General features: G+C 43.8%; 1 protein-coding gene across 1 annotated transcript in view; it reads left to right on the top strand.

The window, feature by feature from the left end:
- Positions 1-1,209: 1,209 nt before the first annotated feature.
- Positions 1,210-11,282, top strand: part of amph (amphiphysin) — a 32,070-nt gene continuing 21,997 nt past the window's right edge. Inside the window, 4 exon segments of the mRNA XM_063219956.1 lie at positions 1,210-1,278; positions 6,992-7,072; positions 10,318-10,372; positions 10,609-10,703. Of these exon segments, the coding sequence (XP_063076026.1) occupies positions 1,210-1,278; positions 6,992-7,072; positions 10,318-10,372; positions 10,609-10,703 (300 nt within the window).

Raw genomic sequence — 11,282 nt, 5'->3', positions numbered from 1 at the left:
CACTTTTTCCAAAGCAACTTAGCGATATACAGGGTAGGCTATTGGTTACAGTCCCGGGAGCAATGTGGGGTTAGGTGCCTTGCTCAAGAGCACTTCAGCCATGGATGAAGGTGCTGGTAAACATGGGATTTGAACCTGCAACCTCAATACAGTGTGGTAGCGTTGGGCTATCAGACCGGCCCTTTAGCTCAGCGTTCTCGTATGTATTGTGACTCCCATTGTCAAACCGATGTAGCTGACGAGGTGGCAGGTTCACTCCCCGAGGGAACGAACTGTGCAGGAACACCTCTGTTACAGTGGTGCCGTTGGCCCGGAATGGGGATGAGGTTTAGGGGGGGAGAGTGTAACGGAGGCCAACTTGGCCCTACATGGCCCTAACACAATTTTACACCCCTATTAGCCATGATAGGCCTCTAGGCCAGAGGTGGGGAACCTTTTTCATTGGAGGGGCCTCTTCAAATTCCTTCAAGGGCAGTAAAAGTCCTCCAAGGGCTGTACTATGAACAAAAACCAGGATTTCCCCCTGCACTTAAAGGCCTATATGAAGGCAGCCACCATTAAAACAGATCCCACCTTCTCTAGGTCCCCTGAATATAATTGTATTGCAAATCTAATATAATATTGAAATTATATCAGGGCCGAATAAAACGGCCTCAAGGTCAAGGGCCGTAAATGTAGGGCCTACCTCGAGATATTCCCCACCCCTGTTCTAGGCTTTTCCATCTGTCAAAGGTATTTTGTTTTTCTTCAACCTTTTCTAAACCATACATTTAGCATTGGAGATTTTAATTAAATGGTTAAGCCAGTCCTTGTGTTTGATGCAATGAACGTGCACTGTGCGCCCTCTGATGTCTACTAAACTGTAAGTGCTTTTCCACTGCAGTATCATAACACAGACAGGCTATCCATATTGATGAAGATCTGTAGGCCAATGTAACGTTGACGCAGCCATAGAAATATTGTCAGTAAAAAAAGATTTTCGTTCTTGTGCATCGAAAAGGCGAATCTGTGCGTAAATTTGGAATCTCTTGAATTATTCAAAGGAATTAAATTAATTATAAACGGCGTTTGGGTTAAATTCTGTTTTCATTTCCTGGTGTACTTTGAGCTGTAGCTTTAAGGGCCAAGCTACTCCTCCCCCTCCTGCTCCGACGGTGAGTGAATCTGTTGGTGCTGAAGCCTCCCTGTCAGATTCAGTAGGTACCAGCCATGGCGGAAATTAAAACGGGCATTTTTGCCAAAAATGTCCAGAAAAGGATCAGTCGAGCTCAGGAAAAGGTATGGCATAACTATCATTTTTTAGGCATGACCATCATCCACTGTATTTTTCTCTGAACCCCTTTGCTCTAGCTGTTGCGAGCTTCGTGGTCGCAGAGGAGCTGTCCAGAAGATGCTCGGGCTACTCGATGCTGGAGGCGATAGGAAGAGTAGGCAAGGATGAGGCAGGATGAGAAATCTAACCTCTTAGATATCTGTCGACATGGCCTATTGTAATATTGCGGTGGTTTCAAGATCTCCCGCAGGCCTACGTGCGTCGACATCCATCCAAAGATTTAGACGAGTGCGTAAAGGTTTGTTTGGTGGCAACCAAGCGGCTTCTAACACACAACTGCCATTTAAAAACGACAGGAGAAATAGCCTAGGCTACTGCGAGACAGTGGTCCATTACTAGTTAAAACCACAGTGGGAATTCATGATATGCTTACTAAAACAGCCGCTTTTCGCACGATGATTGCAGAGTAACTTATGGGGATGCTTTACGCATTATTTTATTCTCGCTCCGAAATCAGTTGGACGCGATCAACGAGTGAAATGTCGTGTCCTGAAAATTGTACGGTCGTGATGATGGTGGTGGTAGTGGTAATCCGACATTTTCAGGGCGATCAATTATTTCATTTCATTCAGGAATATGTCAATTTCGCACATAATTTATGTGAAGCAATGGTGTTCTTGCAAGGTCAGTGAAGGGGAGGTGGGGGATGCCCTCTCTGCGGTATGAACGGTAGCGGGGGAGGACTTCCGATGGGAGCCACGCTATGTTCATCTGTCACTAGGCTATGTGTAGGCTAAACGCCCGAGTTAACCGCCTGGTTGTGTAGAGATAATACGTCCGTCAATCTCCTCTTTTCAAACCCAATGTCTATAAATAGAACAATGGGTTCAGTCCAAATATCGAAAGGATCCTGTTGTAAAAGCCATCATACAAAGTTTCAGCTTTTCCAAGACTGATTAGGCCGAGGCGCATTTCATGGTTGTTGGGTTTAGGGGGACGTATCCCATTCATTTAATCATGTAGCCTACTAGGAGTGGCATAGACAGGTCTGCATAGGTAATATATTAGCTCTATAGTCAAAAGGTCAAGTGAATGTTCAGGAATTGTGTTGTTAGAACATGAAATTGTACCATTCATCTCCAATAGGTAAACACTGTGCACATGGCGTTGTCCGAAACGTTTAGGGCGGCGTTAAGAGGATTGCCTTTCTTTTAATATCCAGGCTCTCGAACAGTCAGTCGACTAACGAAGCGAGAGTGAAGATCAGTGCATGCTGTGACGTGTCTTGTGTTTTTCAACACCTGCTGTAGTAGCTCAGATTGCTAGGACACGTTTAATTTGTCATTGTATTCTGATATTTGTAGGTTATAGTCAAGGCCTGCAGAAGTGGCTGGGTCTGTTTCAGCTGTTCCAAAAACACTCCATCTATTTGTAATTGCTTGGTAATTCAGATATTATATGGAGCTGAAATACATAAACAAAGAGATGAGGTTGATGAATGCTTGATGAATGCTTGATCTCTGCATTAGATGTTGCTATCTGGTTGATTTTAAGGGGAAATAGAGGATGGACACATTCAACAGGCCTACCTGACCTCAGTCACAGGCGGACTGTTGTGTCTGGTTGAGAGTGACTGCAACATGAGCTTTTGGAGCAGGAGGACAGATCACACGGAGCCTGGAACAAGATCCGTCCCCTTAAGCCTCACTGCTCTGTATTAAAGCACCATTTGCTACTCTTAACAATGTTCTATACACGGCTAACACTTTATCAGAACTTGTAAGGTATTGATATTAGTTAATTCTTGCCTTATAGCATGGTTGGGCTGTGGAGGATCATGGTGGGCCCCGTCAGTACAAGGACATCAGGCTAGTGTGTAATTCATTCAGTTACAGGTAGGCGGTCAGTGTTCTTCAATGCAGATGAAGAGAGGCATACATAATTAAACATACAGAGTGGGAGATGCCTACCGTGGTCACGTGTATTCGTTTGTTCCCAGTTTTCAAAAAGAGACAAATCATATAACTGATGTGTACTTAGAGCAGGTCTTATTATAATTGGGAAAAGATGGGGGGAAAGACTGTGAAGCCTTTAATTCAGTCACATCACGTCAAAACATCCCCCCCTACACATATAGGCCTACACATGCACGCACACACCTTTCCGTGGGGGTTGCACGTATGCATTAATATTGCATAGACTATTGACTGAGCTAGATTGTATGACCTAACTAGAAAATGTGTCCAGATCTAATGCTATACAACCAGCCACACCAGTACTGTGGTCCATTGGTAAGAATGAAATTTAAACGATTGGTATGCTAAAATACGGTAAGTTAAGTGGAAATGCGATGCTGAATGAAAAAGAATAATACATGTCCATATATCATCTGTGTCCATGGTTATTGAAATGCATGATTAGGCCTGTCTAAAGGCTGGTTTTGGTCAAGGAACAGTGGTGGTTTTGGATTTACATGAGTGTGTGTTTATTAACTTAATGGAATCATTTGGCCTACAGGACCATGCACTGCAACCCTAGAACCAGGGTTCTAAATGTGGGACGCTAAACCCCCCACATTTGGGCTTGCATGCCCATGGGGACCCCGATTTGAGTCTGTGTACGGGTTCATTTCCCAACCCTACCCCATCTCTCTCCACATCCACTTCCTGTCACCCTCCACTGTCCTATCTGCAATAAAGACACAAAGAATAAAAAATAAAAATAAAAATATTACAAAAAAATCTATATCTGACTCAGTAGGGGCACATGCACTATTGATTTCTGAAATGCTGAGTTATAATTACAATCACTTGAGCAGGTGACTGCAAGTGTTTCTACTAATGTGTACTAAGTAAGAGTACTAGTGTGTACTAACTGGCATATCAGCTAAGTACAACAATTCTAATCTAGCGGCTGTCATTCTTCATCTTTCCAGTCAGTCTTATATTTTTGTCATTTTATTTCTCCAAGCACATTGAATGTGTTATATGAAAGGGAAAGAAAGCCCGCCTGGAAATCTGCAATTCTCATTGTCATTGGGACACAGCCCTCCACAGCACACACTGCACACTACGAAGTTGCATTTGTGCCTCACCCGTGCAAGGGGGCAGCCCCCAATGGCGCCCCAAGAGAGCAGTGCAGCGGGTTGGTGCCATGCTTAGGGTACCTCAGTCATGGAGGAGGATTGGGGAGAGCATGGTTAATTACTCCCCACACCAACCGGGCGGGTCGGGAGTCGAACAGGCAACCTTTGGGATAGAAGTCTGACGCCCAAACTGCCTACCAATGACTGCCCTATATAACTGCTTTGATTGATTATAATGACTAACCAGAAATAGTGTTAGCTAAAACCATTTGCAAATACAAATGCAAATTATTTGACTTCCCCAAGGCAATGGTTGAGAATCATGCCGCATCATGCCGCTTTGGTACTTCAGATTGCAGATCAATTTCTACTTCCGAAATGCCAAAGCTCCAAGCGGCTAGCTGCACACCTTAAGTCAGGGGTGGGGAACCTATGTCTTCAGGGTCATATACAGCCCTTGAGGCCATTTTATCCGGCCCCCAATATAATTCCACTGTTATGCAGCTTCACATGATATATGACATATTTTGTTAAGGAGTCTTAGAGATTACATTTGCAATACAATTAAGTTATGTTCAGGGGACCTAGAGAAGGTGGGGTCTGTTTTAAAGGTGGCTGCCTTCAATAGAGGCCTAAGGTGCAGGGGGAAATCCTGTTTTTTTGTTCCCAGTATGGTCCTTTGAGGACTGCCACGTCATTACTGTAGGCTCACATATACAATGTTAGAGAAACCACCAATTCATCAGCTTGGCTGGAGGATTACACTACTTGGGAATTTGAATATTCATAACCAACTCTAATACATCACAAGGCAGTAATTCTGGATTAAAAAATGACCACTAATTGTTATTGTCTGAATAGCAGATTGGTTGTTTTTATATCTCTGGAGCCCGTCCATTCAAACATGGTAAACCAGTGAGCAAAGCACTAAGATTTGAATGATAAAGTGACATTTGTGTGTGTTTGCTACCCAGGCTGTCGTGCTCACTGATGTGTGGCTGTGACCTTTCACGTTTGGAATAATATATGTGAATTGATTGCGTTATCCTTAAGCTAACTGTGTGTTCTTAGCCATTTTTGTGAATAAGACATTTGTTCAGATGCTCGGAGTAGATGTGGAGGCCCAGCTCTGAGATTATTCCACTTTGCCTCTGTACAAACACAGTGACTCAGCCAATGTCATTGGTGACATTGTCCTTTAGAGATGGGATGTTAATCAATCCCCTGTACATAGGGACAACGCTATGGTACTGTCTTGAAGTGATACTGTCCCATTTTTGGAAATAAACTTATTTTACACCTCTCATTGATTGGGTTTTACCTTTCTCCTGTACTTCCCGCAGGAAGGCAGTGGCAGTGCAAATTTTACCTTCAAGCTAGCAGTTAACATTTAGTCCTATGAGACCAGCTGGCGGCTAACTGGTAACCGGTCTGGTACAGTATCACTTTAAGCGTAATGCCCGCTTTTATCACAGTCCAGGCTCATGGCAGGGCTGTAGTGGCATGTGGTTATGAGCCATCATTTTCATGTTCCACTCTTGGTTGAAATTGGACAAGTCATGTGTCATGTCATGTGTGAGTGACGGGCTGATGTTTTAGACTAGGACTTCACTCTGTCTTTCTGCCTTGTTCCCATGCTCTCGCTCTCTGTCTCTGCCTCTGTCTCTCTCTCTCTCTCTCTCTCTCTCTCTCTCTCACTCTCTCTCTCAGTCCGTACACACACTACTAATATGCTCTTACAGGCTTAGTCACAACCTACCTCCCATCCTCCTTCCGTCTCTCTCTCTCTATCTCTCTCTCTCTCTCTCTCTCTCTCTCTCTCTCTCTCTCTCTCTCTCTCTCTCTCTCTCTCTCTCTCTCTCTCTCTTTCTCTCTCTCTGTGCCTCTCTCTCTCTCTTCCACTACACGCACTTACACACTACTCACACACTTATAGGCTTAGTCACACCCTCTACCCCCCTCTCCCTATCTCTCCGTCCCTCCCCTCATGGGCCTCTGTCATTTGCTTACACGAGAAAGCAGCGTGATGACATCATCATCAGGCGCATAGAAGGATTGGTTGGCCGTAAGCTTTTGGGTCTTAACGCAGCTCCACTCAGGCTGCAGGCCTTCCTACTGCCACTGCTTATGATATGTCTGGGCAGGCCTCTGTCATGGGTGCTCTTGCTGTGTAGTGTAAGATGGTTGCATTAGCACTGCGAGAGATTTATAATGCACTCCAGGAGGAGTGCATGGTTTATGTGATTGTCTTAGTGGCCAGTGACCTCGTCATAGGCTATAGTCTGTGGCATTCGAGGGTCAAGGGTTGTCTCATTGTTCTTGTGTGGGATTGGTGGTTTGTTTATCTGCCAAGGAAACCCTCAAAGAGGATTTAGTGTCTCTGTTTTGTTATCCATCCAGTTGCTTTGTTTTGGTTTTTTTTTTTGCATGTGAGATATTGTATGACACATACTAGAAATGGGGTTTTTGATGTATGCCTCTTTCCCAACACCCACAATATAATCCATAATTATAAAATAAAATTTGAATCTCTTACAGAAGATCTTTGTTGCAGCTGAACGGTAGTGTCTGATTTGTGATTGTGTGCATGTACTGTCTCTCCCGTCCTCATGATAGTGTTTGTCTGATTTCAGGTGCTGCAGAAATTGGGGAAGGCAGACGAGACAAAAGATGAACAGTTTGAGCAAGCTGTTATTAACTTCAAGAGACAGGAGGTAAAGCAGACCCATTTCATGTAATAGAACATACGTACCCATATGTTATCATGGTCAGTACAGGAAAATGCACTGTGGGGCTAAAAAAAGTAGCCACCAAAAAAAACAAACCCAAAAACGGTCGCACACACTAATATGTTGTTTGACCACCTTTAGCTTTGATTATGGCGCTTACTTGGTGTTGCATTGTTTCAATACATTTCTGAAATGTCTAGATTTATTTATATCTTATATTGGTGTTACATTCTACCAAGATCTTGTACTGATGATGATGGTAGAGTTTAAACACTGTGCAAAGCCTTCTTCAGCACATCCCAAAGATTCTCAATGAGGTTGAGGTCTGGACTCTGGTGGTGACCAATCCATGTGCAAAAATGATGTCTTCTAGTGAATGAACAGGTAATACAATCAATTGATTTTTTTTCTTTCCTGACGGCACAAGCATATTATATTCCAGAAGAAGCCAGTTGGAAGATTTATCAGGCTCAGATTTTGAAATCATGGTTCAGGGAGTATGACACATAATTTGTCCACATGGATTCGCCACCTCAATGACCAGACCTCAACCTCAGTGAGAATCTTTGGGATATTCTGGAGGAGACACAGCAATCAGAATCTACTACCATCAATCAAGCAACACTGCATAATGCAACACTGGAAAAGAATAAATGCATGTAATAAATGCATGTAATACATGTAATAATGCATTGGAAACAATGTAATACCAAACGTGTGCTGTAATCAAAGCTAAAGGCGGTCCAGCAACATATTAGTGTTTGAGATCTTTTTTTGAAGACAACTGTTTTTGCCATGCTGTGTACCTGGTACTGATTCATCCATTCAAACACACACTGTAAAAACAGATATTTTGATGAAAGATAGATAGAGCAAGCACAGTCATGTCCCCTAAATACACTTTGCAATTACAGCTCTGGCTATGCTTTGTGTAAGCCCACAGGTCTATAGGTTTATATTACAGTTTTGTCTAAGAGTGCCCATCCCTCGAAATAGGTCATTCAGCTCTCAGAAGTGCTGACCCTGCCTCAGAGGCAAAATGTTAAGAGCAAAAGAGCGAAACACTGAAGCCTCAGCGATTCATACTTACAGTCTGTTCTGACAACCGTGCAGCATGTCTAGTGTTACCCCAGAAGGCAAATCAACAGAAAGTTGATGTCACACACTCTCTGTAACCCAATTTAAAACGAGGCAAAGACAGTGAGAAAAGAATGCTAAACTGTGAGGACTGATGGTTAGATGTTACTGTGAATAGACAGCATAAAACAGTGTCCCTGCCGTGGCCAACCGGTAGGGCACTCTTCTACCATGCAGCTTACCCGGGTTCGATTCCCGGCCCGGGTCCTTTGCCGGCCCTTCCCCGTCTCTCTCTCCCCATTCGCTTCCTGTCACCACCTTCACTGTCCTGTCATAAATAAAGTAAAAAAGACCAAAAAATATATTGGAAAAAAAAGAAAAAACAGCACTTTCTTGAAGTGCTGGAAAAAACCATAGCTAATCCTCTCTTCCCACCTGCCCTCTCTAATCCTGATTAAAGTGCCTCAACCCCAAGGGTATACAGACCTACCCAGAAACACGCTGCCTCCTTTTTATATTTCTCACTAACCTCATCTTCGAGTCTGACTGCTTATTTATCCCTCCAGGTTTTTGTTTTCCCCTTCCCTCTTGTGGACAATTCACAGCTAATTCATGATTGACTGCATTCATTGGCTCCTTCATATTTGGCTACATTTATATGTAAATATACAGAATGTGCCCCATCATGATTGGTCATGAATAGTCCACAGAGCGTCGTGCATATTTCATAGCAGGCAGGTCTGAAAGCATACCCAGCCAGCCAGCCAGCCAGTGAGAGAATAATGCTGACTCAGGGTCCTATCGCTGTTGGTAGTTTCAACACATTGTTTCTCACATGTGATAGGCCCATGAAGTGTTGTCACTGTTTATCAGCTGCTCTCAATGTAGTTCACACCTGAGCCTGTGTTTCTCAACAGGCCTGCCTGGCTTGTAAATATTCATATTATTATTTCTTTTACACACATACAGTATTTAGCCGGATCACACCGCACTCTTGATTAAAAGGTGCCAAACATAACAAAAACTGTGTAAAATTGAAAGAAAAATGTCTGCACACTTAAATCCCCTTTTTGTTCTTTTTAATAATAGGCCAAGCTTTCGGTCTACTGACCTTCCACATACAGTATAAAAGAGAGTCTGGCAGAGTGCTGTGCTGTGTTGTGCCTCTGCTCTAATAGTCGACGCAGAACAGGACCAATCTGATCTCATCAAAATCTAATGATGCCGTGCACACAGTACAGCAGGTTGTCATCAGGCAGAACAGAGCTCATTATGTCCAGGATGGGAAGCTCATGCTTTGCAAAATGACCCCGGTCCACTCCAGTGAGAGCCATTCAATCAGTGGAACCGCTCTCGCAGAATATGTATGAGCCCCGGGCTTTTGATTTGTAAATAAACAAGGCCCAGATATTTAAAAAACCACACACTGATCTTCGCAGGCAGCGCTGCGCCGTTTCAGCACCGCGGACAGCGGCGTGTACTGGACCATGCAATTATCACAACACAGATGGCACTGAAAGGACACAGATGCACTTTTGTGTTGTGTGTATGCGCTTGCCCATAAATTAAAGACTGAATTATTGAAACGTTGTATGTTTAAGACTGTATGTGTGCTGTGTGACGTGACGGATGGCAGTAGGAGACTGATGTGATTCTGATCAGAAGTGAGTGTGGCCTCATGTCCATACCAGTCATGATTGGACATGGAGATTGTGCATAAGTGCGTACATGTGTTCATGTGTGTGTGTATGAGTGTGTGCGTGTGTGTGTGTGTGTGTGTGTGCATTGCATGAATGTGTGTGTGTGTGTGTGTGTGTGTGTGTGTGTGTGTGTGTGTGTGTGTGTGTGTGTGTGTGTGTGTGTGTGTGTGTGTGTGTGTGTGCATTGCATGAATGTGTGTGTGTGTGTGTGTATGCGTGTGCGCGTACGTGTGTGTGTGTGTGTGTGTGTGTGTGTGTGTGTGTGTGTGTGTGTGTGTGTGTGTGTGTGTGTGTGTGCATTGCATGAATGTGTGTGCGTGTGTGTGTGTGTGCGTGTGCGTGCGTGTGCGTGCGTGTGTGTGTGTGTATGTAAACACACATGCTATGTATCAGTGTTTCTATGCAAGACTGTGTGTGTGTGTGATTTCTCGACTCTCCTTGTTGTGCCTGTAGTTTGAGGGTGGCCGGTTGCAGAGGGAGATGAAGGCTTATATTGCCGCTGTAAAAGGTGAGTCATCCGAAAACAACTACTCTAATTCACAAATATCCACCGTCTCTCTCTCTCTCTCTCTCTCTCTCTCTCTCTCTCTCTCTCTCTCTCTCTCTCTCTCTCTCTCTCTCTCTCTCTCTCTCTCTCTCTCTCTCTCTCTCTATGTACTGTAATTACCTTTCCCATTGATATATGTCATTGGTTACGGTTAACGCATGCTTTTATCTACCTCTTCTTGTTTGATTTTCCCACAGCCATGCAGCAGGCCTCTATGAATCTGACAGAGTCGCTCCATGAGGTGTATGAGCCAGATTGGCATGGGAAGGATGACGTCATGACCATCGGGAAGGTACGTAGCAGAGACAACCAAGCATACGAATCATTTGATACAGTCTGTGGTTTTGATGAGTGAACTGAATGGCATTTCAAATAATGTTAGTAGCCTACTGTAGATCAAATATTTGAAATGATCTGTGTGATAATTTATAACCATGTTAGTGGTATGGTCACACTATGGAGAAAAACGAAGGCCCGTCGTGCTCATCAGCTACACAAACAGAGTTATCTAACAGCAGCCAGCTGAACGGAAGTGACGGCCAGAAAGAAGAAGGCACAGTTGTGCTGTCTTAATAACAAATCAAGGGGCTATTCCTTTGATTGAATTGGAGCTAGTCTCTTACAGTTAGACACATGCAGAAAGGCGCATCAAGGTGTTTCCACATGGAGTCACATGCTGAGTGCAAAGATGACCTCATCTGTTGTGGCTGCAAGTTGAAAATAATGTGTGGCCCTTGTCTCGGGGGAAATAAGACATTTTTATGTTTTAGTATCGCTTACTCTCTAGACAGAGGCATAGACTGAGAAGCCAAGCTGTCTACACAGACAGAGTGTCCACTGCCAAGTGTTCCACTCGCCTTGTCAAAGATGT

Source organism: Engraulis encrasicolus, chromosome 16 (assembly GCF_034702125.1).
Source record: "Engraulis encrasicolus isolate BLACKSEA-1 chromosome 16, IST_EnEncr_1.0, whole genome shotgun sequence".
In the NCBI taxonomy this organism is placed as follows: domain Eukaryota; kingdom Metazoa; phylum Chordata; class Actinopteri; order Clupeiformes; family Engraulidae; genus Engraulis; species Engraulis encrasicolus.
This window is presented reverse-complemented; position numbering and strand designations above follow the sequence as displayed.